This window comes from Scyliorhinus canicula, chromosome 7 (genome assembly GCF_902713615.1).
Source record: "Scyliorhinus canicula chromosome 7, sScyCan1.1, whole genome shotgun sequence".
NCBI lineage: Eukaryota > Metazoa > Chordata > Chondrichthyes > Carcharhiniformes > Scyliorhinidae > Scyliorhinus > Scyliorhinus canicula.
In genome coordinates, this window is record NC_052152.1 from 55620804 (window position 1) to 55635107 (window position 14304).

A 14304-nucleotide genomic window follows, 5' to 3' on the forward strand; every position below is an offset into this window, starting at 1 on the left:
GGGAGGTTCCACAAGTGTACTTGTACTGTAAAAACAATGCGCTTGGTGCTGGACACCTCCATGTTCTATGCAATTGAACAACGGCTTTCTGGCGAGCATTTTGTTATGTATGCCCATTAGTCGTCTGCTGTAGACTACCCAGTTTGAAGTCCGTATCTTGAATCCTTTACAGCAAAATTGTGCGCAATCTTGCCTTCTAGTGAACTGACAACTGTGTTCTCCATAGCCCCCTGCCCTGTCTCCAGTGCATTCATGCCTGGTGTCTTACCACAACCAGATCCTGTATTTATGCTATCCCCCAAAATACATGGGGCTGGATTCTGCGCAGTCCCGCACCAAAATCGCGTTTGGCGCAGGGCGGAGATTTGACATTTACGCAACAATCGGGGCCCAGCGCCGGTCCCCAGAGAATCGCTTGCGCGCGAATTACGCGGCATAGCTGGGGGGCCATTGTCAGAGGCTCTCCTAGCGATACTCCGGTCCCCACCGACCGAATTCCCGATGGCGTTGTGCTAACCATATTTGGCCGGTCGGGACTCGTGTGTGGCAGCTGCGGACTGCCCTGGTGGTGGGGCGGAGGGATCAAGCACCAGGGGGGGCATTATGGGCGGCCGGGGCGGCGATCGGGCAGGTCATATGGAGTGGCATGGGGCATATCAGTGAGACCTTGTTCACTGGTCCACATCCGCCATCGCGTTCGGCGTGGCCGCTGGAGGCTGCCGCCATGCGCGGACTCAGAACCGGAAGTGCGGGGGCCCGTACTCGCAGCCAAAGCTGCATGAAGCCCCCTGCAGGTAGGTGAATTGGACTTTATTTTTAGAACAGTCTGAAGTGAAACACCATCGTTTTTACGGCAGCGTGGGGGCATAGCCGCATTTTTGGAGAATCCAACCCCATGAATTATCAGTACTGAGTAGACGGCTGATATTGTGAAATCAAATGACAGTGTGTTTTCATCATCATCACTGTCATCTTGGTGTTCCTCTGAAACCACTGAAGCCAATAGGGCAGTTGTTGATAGCACATGGGATTTCAAGTTGCATTCACTGACTTTGATGATTCATAACATTTCTGGTGCCACTGCATCTCTCACCCTCTCGCTCCCCTCATCTTTCCTCAACCTCCCCATTGCTGCCACCACCACAGCTAATTGCTCCCACTGCCATTTGACAGCATGCCTGGAGCAGGATTCCCCGAACTTCTCCAGTCTTTTTGACTGAGAAACATTCTTATTAATATGAAGAGTTAAACCAGAAAAAAATTGATTTTGTCTTTGTGCAATCGATACAAATGTACAAAAACAAATTATTAAAAATATTTTCTCTTTCTCATTTGTTTACGTTCATTATAACTTCAATGTTCACTTATTCAACAGTAGTTTGTAATGACAGGACTGATGCTGCTGCTTTTGCTTTCAAGTTTGTTTAATATTAGGAGTGATGCTGGAGAGCTGGGTTCCCTTATCATACTCATCCAACCTGGACCTTTTGGGACTTACTTTCCAAATCTTGATTTCTGCTCTGTTAAGTATTACAGGGGCCCTCCAGAGTGATCGAGGCACTGGAAGTGTTGTTCCATTGTTATTTCAATGATCTGCTTTATCATGTTTCTTGTGAGAGCATAACTTTCATTGTATGCATGCTGCATATCTCTGCCTGGATTGTCCACCAGCCATGTGTGTCATCAGCAGATGGCCCTCGTCATTTAGCACCCGCTCATTGCTTTGCCATGGTGAATCTAATGCAACGGACTGCTGCAGAATGAAGACATCATGACTGCAACCAGGGTACCTGGCATTGACCTGCATGATTCACTGCCTATAGTTGCACATCAGTTGGACATTGAGGAAGTGGAGAACCGTTTGGTTCCAGTATAGGGCAAAGTTGACTTATGGCATCATGCAATGAGTGACACCCCAGCATCATGTGGAAGCCTGAAATCTTAGCAAAGCTCTGCACTCATTCCAGAGGATAAATTGTAATGTAGTAGGCTGTTTTTGAGTAGCAACCAACAGTTAATGATCCCTTTAGATCTTGCTGATGTGCAGGCCCTTCAAAGTACTAAATCTGTTCAGCTATGAAAGTTTGAGAGGTAGTTGGCTGGTGCCGCTTGTGCCAAATAACCATGATACACACATACCTTGGATGCCATTTTGGAATTCTAAGGGTACTCTTTGTGTCCTAAAAGCATGCCAGTTCCTCACTCACTTGTATTCAAACACCAATAATCTAGTGGAGAATGCGGCAATGGTGTGCTCTTCAAATTGTTTTACCGGTTTGTTATATCTATAACAATGTTTAACTTCTTTCATCTTCTAGTCACTGCCCAAAAATAAAAAATGCACACATTCTAAACAGTTACGATTGTGCAATTTAGTTAATTAAATTTGAAGTCTGCAATTTTGATTAGTAATTCATCTATGGATTAGTGGAGGAAAGGAAGTGCCTTCATCTGATAATTGCAATCTGAAATTTCACATTAAACCAGATTTCATTCATTCATGAATTGACCCTGTGAACTTGAATTTTATCAGTCACATTTGATTTGTTACTTTGTGGTATTTGTTTTTTTACAGATGTTTCGGCAACTGAATTATCTGAACAGTCAGGTAAACGAGTTTGCAAAGTGAGACACGTGGAGGTCGATGAAACCAACAGAGAAGAAAATGTAACAGAGAGCAAGGACCAGTTAATACATTCTAGCTGCCAGTCATCAGCAGGTTCAGATGGGGGAAGCTTACAACAACCGGAAGAAACACCTTGCCAAAGTTCAGAACATAATGAGAACTGCAATAGAATGTCTGAATCTACACCGCAATCGGAACCAGTAAGATTGAGTAATCAGGATGAGTCTACTAGAATATCTGCCAATCGGGAAACTGATGACAGTGATGATGATCCTATTTTAGTTCCATCTTCAAGGTTTAGGTCAGCACCAGGGCATAGGTAAGTTATGTGCTATTTTAAACCAGTTACAAACGTGATCATCCTACTGAATGTTTACTTAAAGCAATTATTTGGATCAACTTTAATGTAATTCAGAATAGATTTAAATTTAAAAATAAGCAAAATTTAAAATGCTGCCCCTTATAGTTTTCATTGGTAAGAGTCAAGGTTGCCTGTGTTGAAATTAAATTGCTAGACCTGTCATTTTGGCTACAACATCATTGCTGGCAGATTCCCATTATTTATTGAATCTAAACAATCATAACAACACAGTATGAGGCCATTTGGCTCGCTGTGTCCATGCCAGCTGTCCGCAAGAGCAACTTGGCTCATCCAACTTCCTTGCTTTCATTGTCACTTTTTTTTCTCTGGATAAAGATCCAATGCCCTCTTGAAAGCCATGATTGAATCTGCCTCCACCACACACTCAAGCATATCCTAAGCATTCACGGTGTAAGGAAGATTTTCCTCGTGTTGTAATTGGTCCTTTGCCATTCACCTTAAATTGGTGCACTATGGTTCTGACCCTTCCACTAATGGGAAAAACGTCTCCCAAACTACTCTTCCCAGACCTCTCATGATTTTGAACATCTCAACTTTCTCTTTGGAGAAAATCCCCAACCTCTCCAGTCTACCCTCAAGTCCCTCATGCCTGAAACCATCTTTTCTGCACCTTCACTAATGCCTTCACAGTTTTTCCTTTTCAATTTTTTTTTTCAATTAAGGGGCAATTTCGTGTGGCCTATCCACATACCCTGCACATCTTTGGTTTGTGGGGTGAGACCCAAGCAGATGGGGAGAATGTGCAAACTCCACATGGACATGATCTGGGGCCGGGATCCTTCACAGTTTTTCTTAACATATGGTGCCTAGAATTGGTCACAATACTTCATTTTCAGGCTGAACCCAGTTTTAGAAAGGTTCATCATTACCTTGATTTTATATTCTAAGCCTTTCTTTATAATGTGGAGATGCCGGCGTTGGACTGGGGTAAGCACAATAAGAAGTCCTACAACGCCAGGTTAAAGTCCAACAGGTTTGTTTCAAATCACTAGCTTTCAGAGCACTCTATACTGCTCTCTTTATAATGCCAGGATCCCAACAGCTATTTTCTCAACCTGCCATCTCATCTACAACAATCTTTGCACTTACACCCCTGTCCTTGGATCTCCATTAGAATTGTATCCTTTATTTTATATTATCTTCCCACCAAAATATATCACTTCACACTTCTCTGAATTGAATTTCATCTGGCAGGTGTCCACCATTTCCACTCGCCTGTTCATGTCCTCTTGAAGACTATCCCTAGCCTCCTCATGGTTCACAATACTTCCAAATGTTTTTGTCATCTGCAAATTTTAAAATTGTGCCCAGCACACTCGACTCTAGATTATTATTATGGATCAAGAAAAGCAGTGTTCTCTAACAAACCCTGCTATATACCTTCCTTTGATCTGGAAAAACAGCTGTTCATCAATACTCAGTTTCCTGTCATTCAGCCAGCGACATATCCATGCTGCCACTGTCCCTTTGATCCCATGGGTTTTACCTTTGCTGACAAACTAGTTCTATGGTACCCTGTATTTTATCAAGCAGCTTTTTGGAAGTCCATACACTGTTGACTCCTGTCGTTCGCGAGGGTCCCATTCCTGCAAAATCTCACGTAGGGTGAAATCACGAATCGTGAATTTACGTATGTGCAGAGACGTGGAAAAGACGAGAGATAATAGGCTAACAGTTTAACATGAGGGAGTCTAAATCACGGATAAGCAGGGTTTTGGAGCCGTGAACCAAGATTTGGCATACATGCACATTCACGTGGGTAAACGATTTTGCAATAGACAGGGGTCACGAATGACTGGAGTTGACTGTACACTACATCGACCTTATTATCCTCATCAAACCTCTCGTCTCATCAAAAGTTAAACATAATTTGCTTTTAACAAATCCGCGCTTGGTGGCACGTTGGCATAGTGATTAGCAGGTCTGCCTCACGACGCCAAAGGCCCGGGTTCGATCCCAGCCCCAGATCACTGTCTATGTGGAGTTTGCACATTCTCTCCGTGTCTGCATGGGTCTCACGACCCACAACCCAAAGATGTGCAGGGTAGGTGGTTTTGCCATGCTCAATTGCCCCTTAATTGGGAAAAAAAAAGAATTGGGTATTCTGAATTTATGTTAAAAAAATCAGTGCTGGCTTTGTAATGCATTGTTGCATTACAATTTTGTTTTCCAAGCTTTGATTCCAATTATCTTGTACTTGATTTGTTCTCGCCCCATTTGAAATTCTCCTTCCTCCAATTAATGATTTTTACACTTGGTAGCTCCTTGCCTTTTTCCATAGCTAACCTAAAACCTCGCTATTTAGGGGCGGTACGGTAGCAGAGCGGTTAACACTGTTGCTTCACAGTGCCAGGGTTCCAGGTTTGATTCCCGGCTTGGGTCACTGTCTGTGCCGAGTCTGCACGTTCTCCCTGTGTCTGCGTGGGTTTCTTCCAGGTGCTCCGGTTTCCTCCCATAAGTCCTGAAAGATGTGCTGTTAGGTAATTTGGACATTCTGAATTTTCAAACCATGGACCCGAACAGGCACCGGAATGTGGCGACTAGGGGCTTTTCACAGTAATTTCATTGCAGTGTTAATGTAAGCCTACTTGTGACAATAAATATTATGAATAAAGAATAATAATAAATATTATTATTATCACCGTCTCCTAAATCTTCCCTACTGACATTTTCCAGTTGTCTTGCCTCATTGCCAGCAATGCTTCCTTCCTCGTTAGGAACGTACAGCTCCATAAAATTCTCCTGAACACAATTCAGAAACACGTTCCCCTCTCTGCTTGTACACTATTATTATCCCAGTCCACATTAGGATTTTCTTTTTAGTTCTTTTGTGGGATATGGGCATAGCTGGCAAGGCCAGCTATGTTGCCCATTCCTAATTGTCTGTAGGTAGTCGTGGTGAACTGCCTTCTTGCAGTTCGTCTGGTGCAGATAAACCTATCATGTTCATGGTGCTGTTGAGAAGGGATTTGCAGGATTTTGACCCAGCAACAATGAAGGAACGACTATATAGTTCCAAGTATCTTGGAGAGGAGCTTGCAGGTAATGTTCCTGTGTGTCTGCTACCCTTGTACTAAGCTGATGGAGGTTGTGGGTTTGGAAGGTGCTGTCACTGGAACCTTAGTGAGTTGCTGCAGTGCATCTTGTACATAGTACACACTGCTGCCACTATGTATTGATGATGGAGGGAGTGAATGTTTAAAGTGGTGGATGAGTGCTGATCAAGCAGGCTTTTTGTCCTGGTTGATGTTGAGCTTGAGGCTTCATTTTATTGAAGCTTCAATCATCAGGCAAGTGGAAAGTATTCCAAAACACTTCTGACTTATTCCTTGTAGGTGATGGACAGGTTTTGGAGAGCTGGGAGGTGAGGTATTCACCTTAAAATTCCCAGCCTCTGACCCCCTCTTTTGTAGCCACTATTTATATAGCTGGTGCAATTCAGTTTCTGGTCAATGGTAACCCCGGAGATGTTGATCATGGATGATTCAGTCATGGCAATGCCATTGAATGCCATGGGGAGATGGTTAGAATCTCTCACTAGAGATGGTCAGTACCTTGCACTTGTTTGACCCAAATGTTGTCCAGATCTTGCTGCATGGTGTCATGGGCTATTTCTGTAGCTGAAGAGTTGAACATTGTGTCTTAATTAGCAAACATCCCCACTTCTAACCATTTGATGGAAGGAAGATTAATTAGCTGAAGATGGTTGAGTGGGGTACTATCCTGAGAAAGTCCAGCAGCAATATCCCAGGACTGAGATGGTTAGCCTTCAACAGCCACAATCGTATTTCTTTGTTTTAGTTATGTCTTCAACCAGTGGAAATTTACCCTCTGATTTCCATTGACAGTTTTGCCAGGTCTTCTTGATGCCGCAGTTAGTCAAATGCTGCCTTGATGTCGAGGATAGTCACTCTTACTATCCCTGTTATAATTACTCTGTAGTTTTTGCACCTCTTTGTATTGTCCATGCATATTTATTTTTCTATATCTTTCCCATTAATTGGTGGCCTATAGAATACGTCCAATAGCCTGATGGTACCTGGATTTTTTCTTTGCTCTGAGCAGAAAGATACTACACTTGGCCCCCTCTCTCTTTAGCACCATAATATTCTATCAGGGCAGCACGGTGGAGCAGTGGTTAGCACTGGGACTATGACACTGAGGACCTGGGTTCGAATCCCGGCCCTGGGTCACTGTCCGCATGGACTTTGCACATTCTCCTAATGTCTCCGTGGGTTTCACCCCCATAACCCAAAGATGTGCACGTTAGGTGGGTTGGCCATGCTAAATTGGCCCTTAAATTTTTTTTAAAAAAATACTGTCACCCTTCCCGTAACTTTCCCGAACACCTTGGGCTTGGATTCTCCGACCCCCCTCCCCACTGCTCCGCGCCGGCTGCCGAATTCTCCAGAGCCAGTTTTTTGGCGGAGGTTGGGATCACGTTGCGCCGGTCGGGAGTTGTTGGCAGTGCCCCCGCCCCTCCCCCAGCGATTCTCCGGGCCCTGATGGGCCGAGTGCCCGCCCGTTTTTGGCATGTCCCGCCGGTGTGGATTAGACAAGGTCCATACCGGCGGGACTTGGCTCTGAGGGCAGCCTGCGGAGTCCTCAGGGAGGGGGGAGGGGGAGGGGGAGGGGGGGCACGGGGGGGGATCCGGGGGGGGGGGGAGAGATCTGGTCCCGGGGGGGGCCACGGTGGCCTGGCCCGCGATCGGGGCCCACCAATCTGCGGGTGGGCCTGTGCTGTGGGGGTACTCTGCGCCGGCCTCTGTAAAGCTCCGCCATGGCCGGCGTGGAGAAGAAACCCCCTGCACATGCGCAGGGATCACGGCAGCGGTTCTGCGCATGCGCCAGAAAACGCTGGCGCTCCCGTGCATGCGCCAGCTGTTGAAGGTCCGTTGGCGCGGTGCCAACCACTCCAGTGCCGGCCTAGCCCCCGGAAGTGCGGAGGACTCCGCAACTTCCGGGCGGCCCGACGCCGGAGTGGTTCACACCACTCTTTGCCGCCGGTACAGCCCGCCCGCCGGTTGGGGGAGTATCCTGGCCCTTGTGTCCAGGATTATTTATTACCCAATCCTGCCTTTTTTTTGAGCCAAGTCATTATTGCCACAACATTATCTTCCTACCTGGTTATCTGCGCCTACAGGTAATCAACCCAATTTTAAACACTCCATGCATTTGTGTACAAATCTAGTGAACCTAATTTAAACCTTATTTTACTATTTCTAGTATTATCTCTCCAATTTCTTTGTGCACCTTGTTACATCCTGGTTCCCAACTTCTGCCAAGGTGGTTTAAACCCTCCCCAACAGCATTAACAAATGACCCCAGAAAGACAGAGGGTGGAATTCTCTTGTCAGTGGGATCCTCCGCATCGCCGGCAGTGCATTCACGCCCGCTGATTTCCTGACGGCGTAGAGGTACCCACAATGGGAAACCCCATTGACCGGCTGCCGGGACGGAGGATCCTGCTGCCCACGGGGGCATGCTGTATCAGAAAATGAGTGGTGGGACAGAGAATCCCGCCCATAGTGTTTTCTAAATAATTTAGACGCCAGTGTCATATAATATTCTGCACAAACCCTGAGTAAAGAAGCTGTCTCATATTTTTAATCGATCACTTAAATTTTCTTGATCACTTTAATATATTTTTTCCCCTGTTACTATTAATACCTACACAACCAAAGTGCTTGACGTTATAAGTTTTGCTTTTGTGGAGTACTGTTGGGTTACTTTGCATCAGTTTCAATAAGCATTTGAAAAGTAGAGAGAGAAAACTATTGGTGCCAATGCAGTCCTATTAGTAATTGTTAAGTAAACCCCTTGGAGAATTGAAAAAAGCTGTGGCAAATTTCAGAAAAAATAGAAAATATTTTCCTGACTTCAATTGATAATCAAAGAACAATGACAACTTGCATAATTGCTCCAATGTCTGGCGGAGACTGAAAACCTCGTATGGTTAAATTTGCAACAAGTGAAGAGGACACTCTGAGCGCATACCTCTGCCACACTGTGTTAACTCAAGATTATTAGAGTTACACAGCTCTTCCAGGCTTTTCTCTGCCTGGTTGATGCTCTGCAGCTACAAAGCTGAAAAAAAAATTTTATATAGGGGTTTTCATCGGGCCAATCTACACCGAATAACCTGCTCAGAAAACTCTGCTCATACTTTGATAGTTGTGACAAATTCCACTACATTCTAAATAAAACATTCTTAAAAAAAGACGATTTTCCCAATAACCCCATGTTAATAAATCCTCATAAAATTCCAGGATATGCATCTTTGCCAAAAACTAATCCCCTCTCCCTTGGACAATACCAGTGTACTAAGTTTTGTTGAAATATGCCCATTAGTTTCTGAGATATATTGTTTACAGACAAGTAGTCCAACAAACAGGGACAAAAAATGTGATGCCACCTTCAGTGGTGGAGGTAAATAAGATCCTTTTTCGTTCTGTTGGGGACAGGTGTTTAGTTGCCTTCTGCTTCATGTGCTTGACCATTATTATTCAATCTTCCAGCAGGGTTGACTTGGAATCTCCAGGCTGCAAAGCCCGGAGGCGCCATTTTGGAAATATAGCTTTATTCGCAATTATTTTAAATCTCAAGCTACTTTGCCATGCCAATATTGTCATGGTATATATTGGACTTGGTAAATGTTTGTTTTCTGTGCCACCTACAGATGTGACTGGTAGTGTAAAAATAGTGAATGTTAATGAGCTGATTGGGGATCCAATTTGAACCTATAATACCATAAGACTGGAGCAGAAGTAGCTAATTTGGCCCATTGAGTTTGCTCTGCCAGTCAATGTGATCTTGATTGATCTTGTAATGATCCTCAATTCAACGTTCCCACTTTATCCCCATACCCTTGATTCCTTTGCTGATCAAAAATCTGTCTATCTCAGCCTTGAATGTACTTAAAGGCCCAGCCTCTACAACCCTTCTCTTTAATTATGATTTTTCTATACACACATTTTGACTAACTCCCAAAACATTAGGCTATTTCCCAAATAATACTATCTAGAGCAACGGAGTAAAAGTAGGCCATTAAGTCACTTGCATCTGTTCCACTATTCAGTTAAATGATGGCCAATCAGTATCCATTTACCTGCCTTGGTTTCATATCCCTTAATACTTCGATCTAAAAAAAATCTACCAATCTTGGTTTCAAAATTTTCCTTTGATCTATTCTCAATAGCTTTTTGAGGTAAATTTCAGATTTCAACTATTCTACTTCCTGATATCACCCATAAACAACCTAGCTCTAATTTTACGTTTCAGCCCCCTTGTTCTGGGTGACCCTCTGAGGAAATAATTTACTTCTATCTAACTATCTTTTAATCATTGCAATTAGATTATCCGTTAATCTTGCATACGTGAAGAAACTCAAGCCTACTATGCAATCCATCCTCATAATTTAACCATATTGCCCCTATATCATTCTATTAATCTGTACACATCCATTTCAAGATAAATGCCTGGTGTCAGTGATTCCCCTAACTGATTACAATATTCCAACGCAGTCTAATTAGAGCTCTATAGAACTGTAGCATAATTTCTATTCCTTTGTATTTTAACTTCTTGTGATGAAGGCCAACATTCCAGTCCCTTTTTTTTGCTTTCTGTACCTGTATTGATTTTGGTGTATGGATCCATAACATCTCTCTGTTCCTCCACAGTCCCTGTTTTCTCACCATTTCAAAAATATTGTTTTCTGTTTTTCTTGACTCCAAAGATGATGGTATTGAAGTTCCCTGCATTAAATCATTGATTGGTTAGAGCACAGCAGAAGCCCTTTCTGTCTGTTGCCTGTGCTGGCTCCCTCAAGAGCCATTCCCCCACCTTCTCCCTATAGCTTGTATATTCTTTTCTGATAATCCAATTCCTCTTGAATGCCTCATCGGGCATGCCTCGACCACACTCTACGGGCACCATCTGCCATTGTTTTACCCACTTATTTAATCTATCCATGTTACTCTGCTCCCTGCTACAGTACTTACCGTGCCACCTAATTTAGTGCTGTCAGCAAATTTGGGTATATAGCTCTCAATTCCGATAAGTCATTAATAAAGAATGAAAGGTGAAAGCCCCAATACGTATTCTTGGGCAATGCCACTAGTCGTACCTTGACAATTAAAATATATATCCACCATCTTTATTATCTGTCTCCCAACTTTTAACCAATTTCATATTCATACCAAAAGGTTCTCTCTAATTCCAAGCACTTTTTTTTTTTACTAACTGGAACCATGTCAAATAAATTTTGATGTTGAATAAATATCATCCATAAACACTCCCTGACCTACCATGTTAGTGACTTCTTCAAAAGAAAAGTCAGTTTGGTTAGACAGACGTGACTTAAACCCTTTTATAAAATCACATTGGGCGGAATTCTCCGATCCCCGCAGGGTCGGGGAATCGCCCGGGGCCGGGAATCACACCCCGCCGATCGGCGTGCCCCCCGTGGCGATTCTCCGGCCTGCGATGGGCCGAAGTCCCGCCGCTGACAGGCCAATCCCGCCGGCGTGGTTTAAACCACCTCTGTGCCGGCGGGATTGGCGGCGTGAGCGGGCCCCCGGGGTCCTGTGGGGGCGCGGGGTGATCGGACCCCGGGGGGTGCCCCCACGCTGGTCTGGCCCGCGATCGGGGCCCACCGATCGGCGGGTGGGCCAGTGCCGTGCGGGCACTCTTTTTCTTCCGCCGCCGCCACGCCCTCCACCATGGCGGAGGCGGAAGAGACCCCCGTCACCGCACATGCGCCAGTGGTGACGTCAGTGGCCGCTGATGCACCGGCGCATGCGTGGACCGGTGAAGGCCTTTCGGCCAGCCCCGATGCCGGGCGGCGTAGCGCCAAAGGCCATTGGTGCCAGTTTTGCCGCCCGCCTCCGGAGTGGAAACCACTCCGGCGCGGGCCTAGCACCTGGGGAGCTCCAGGCCCTGCCCCCAACACACCCATTCACTGGCCAGCTTGAGCTAGCCAATATGGAGGCCCCTGCCCAGGCCTCGCTCTCCTCCAATCCCCTCCCCCCTGCCTGGTCCCAGGAAAACAAAGAAATCCCCTTCAACACACAGCCCCAGTGTAAACACACAAACTCCAAAGAACCATCATTGCAAAAGAAAATCCCAACTCTTACCTTGTCCAAATAGGCAACTTCAACTCATTTAGCACATATCATAGAATCATAGATTATCGTTGAATTTACAGTGCAGAAGGAGGCCATTCGGCCCATCGAGTCTGCACCGGCTCTTGGAAAGAGCACCCTAGCCAAAGTCAACACCTCCACCCTAGCCCCATAACCCAGTAACCCCACCCAACACTAAGGGCAATTTTGGTCACTAAGGGCAATTTATCATGGCCAATCCACCTAACCTGCACATCTTTGGACTGTGGGAGGAAACCGGAGCACCCGGAGGAAACCCACGCACACACTGGGAGGATGTGCAGACTCCGCACAGACAGTGACCCAAGCTGGAATCGAACCTGGGACCCTGGAGCTGTGAAGCAATTGTGCTATCCACAATGCTACCGTGATGCCCACCCAACAACATGCAGTGAAAAATAGAGCTGCATACACTACATACACCTAGATCTGTTTTTCAGGTCCTTCACTTTGGCTCGCAGACCCTTGTTGGCCTCCACCACCCTCTGCAGCTCCTCACCCATTGAGGTGAGCTGATCACTGTTGCGACAATCCCTCTCCCACTCCCTTAAATTTTTCACCCTGCACCTCGGCCAATGTCCTCGGCACCGCTGTGTGCATTGGGGCAATCGCCTCCTCCACCAGCACCTTCAATGCTGCCATCATCACCTTCCTCATCACCTCCATTTGCTTTGCGAACTGTTTTTCAAGTTCCACAGCCATCACCTCCGGTCATCTTTTCTGCCGTGAATAGTGTGGCCCCACCCAGCGACCCAGCCTCCGCCATCCTTCCAGTTGCTGAGCCGACCCTTCCACTCCACGGAGAACTTCATTCGCCCCCTTCTTCACGGCCGCTTTCCTTTGGGTTTTAGACATCTTTCCTCTTTATGTCTTCCTGCACATACTTAACCAAAAATTGCCCCAAGGACCGGGCATTAAATTCCAAAAGAACAGGAGCCATCCAAAATGCGACCTCCTCCTATATGCCGCCACCGGAAGTTCGTAGAACGAGACTTAAGCAAAGAATCGTAACATAGTTGGAGCAGTTCTTTAGTGAATAAGAATTTTGATTTTTTTTTTAAGGATTTAAAGGAAACTGTTATTCTGCATGCCCCAAGTACTGATGCAAAGAAACAGCCGAGTTCTGAACAAGACAGGCAACATTGCACCACCTTGTGCTCACAAACTAAGTCAACTATACAGTTTTATATTTTGTGCATTTGGCTATACAGTATATCAAAATTAATGTCAGCTAATTGAACTGAGTAAGCAGAATAATGTATCATAGTGAAACTTAACAGTCAAACAAACTATGATGACTAAGAACAAAAGTTTTACCATGCCCACATTATGAATTCAACATGCTATACATGTTATGCTGTCATGATATTTTAGAATACTAACCCAATTGTCAAAATTATTTTACATTAAATATATTGCTCATTTTGTATTGACATTTTTATTTTCAAAGCATGAATCCAAACCCCAGCATATTTGTAGCGACCCTCCCAGAAGTATTTCTACCCTTCTTGACTGAATTTACATCCTTTAAATTAAAAAAATGGGTACAAATTGAACTTTTATGTAATATGGCTCATTTGACATTACATACTTCAAAGTCAATGGACCACAGTTACTGAATTAAATATGCAAACATAGAACATAGAACACAGTTCAGAAGGAGGCCATTCGGCCCATCGAGTCTGCACCGACCATTACTTCTACCCTATCCCCGTAACCCAATAACCCCTCCTAACCTTTTTTGGTCACTAAGTACAATTTATAATGGCCAATCCACCTAACCTGCACGTCTTTGGACTGTGGGAGGAAACCGGAGCACCCGGAGAAAACCCACACAGACACGGGGAGAACTTGCAGAATCCGCACAGACAGTGACCCAGCAGGGAATCGAACCTGGGACCTAGGCGCTGTGAAGCCACAGTGCTATCCACTTGTGCTACCATGCTGCCCATCCACATTTTCCTCCCGATCATTTATACATACTACAAACAACTGAGGTCCCAGCATTGATCCCTGCGGAACACCACGAGCTACACATCTCCATTCTGAAAAACACCCTTCCACTTCTTCTGTCTTCTATAACCAAGCCAGTTCTGTATCCATCTAGTCAGCCCACTGCAAATCCCAGGTGATTT

At 45.1% G+C, this 14304-nt stretch overlaps 1 protein-coding gene across 4 annotated transcripts in view; it reads left to right on the forward strand.

The window, feature by feature from the left end:
- dcaf6 (ddb1 and cul4 associated factor 6) overlaps positions 1-14304 on the forward strand; it is a 191470-nt gene that overhangs the window by 115243 nt on the left and 61923 nt on the right. For all 4 annotated transcript variants that reach the window (XM_038802065.1, XM_038802067.1, XM_038802069.1 and 1 more), the window contains one exon: positions 2576-2945. In XM_038802065.1, coding sequence (XP_038657993.1) covers positions 2576-2945 — 370 coding nt within the window. The remainder of the gene's footprint in view (positions 1-2575; positions 2946-14304) is intronic.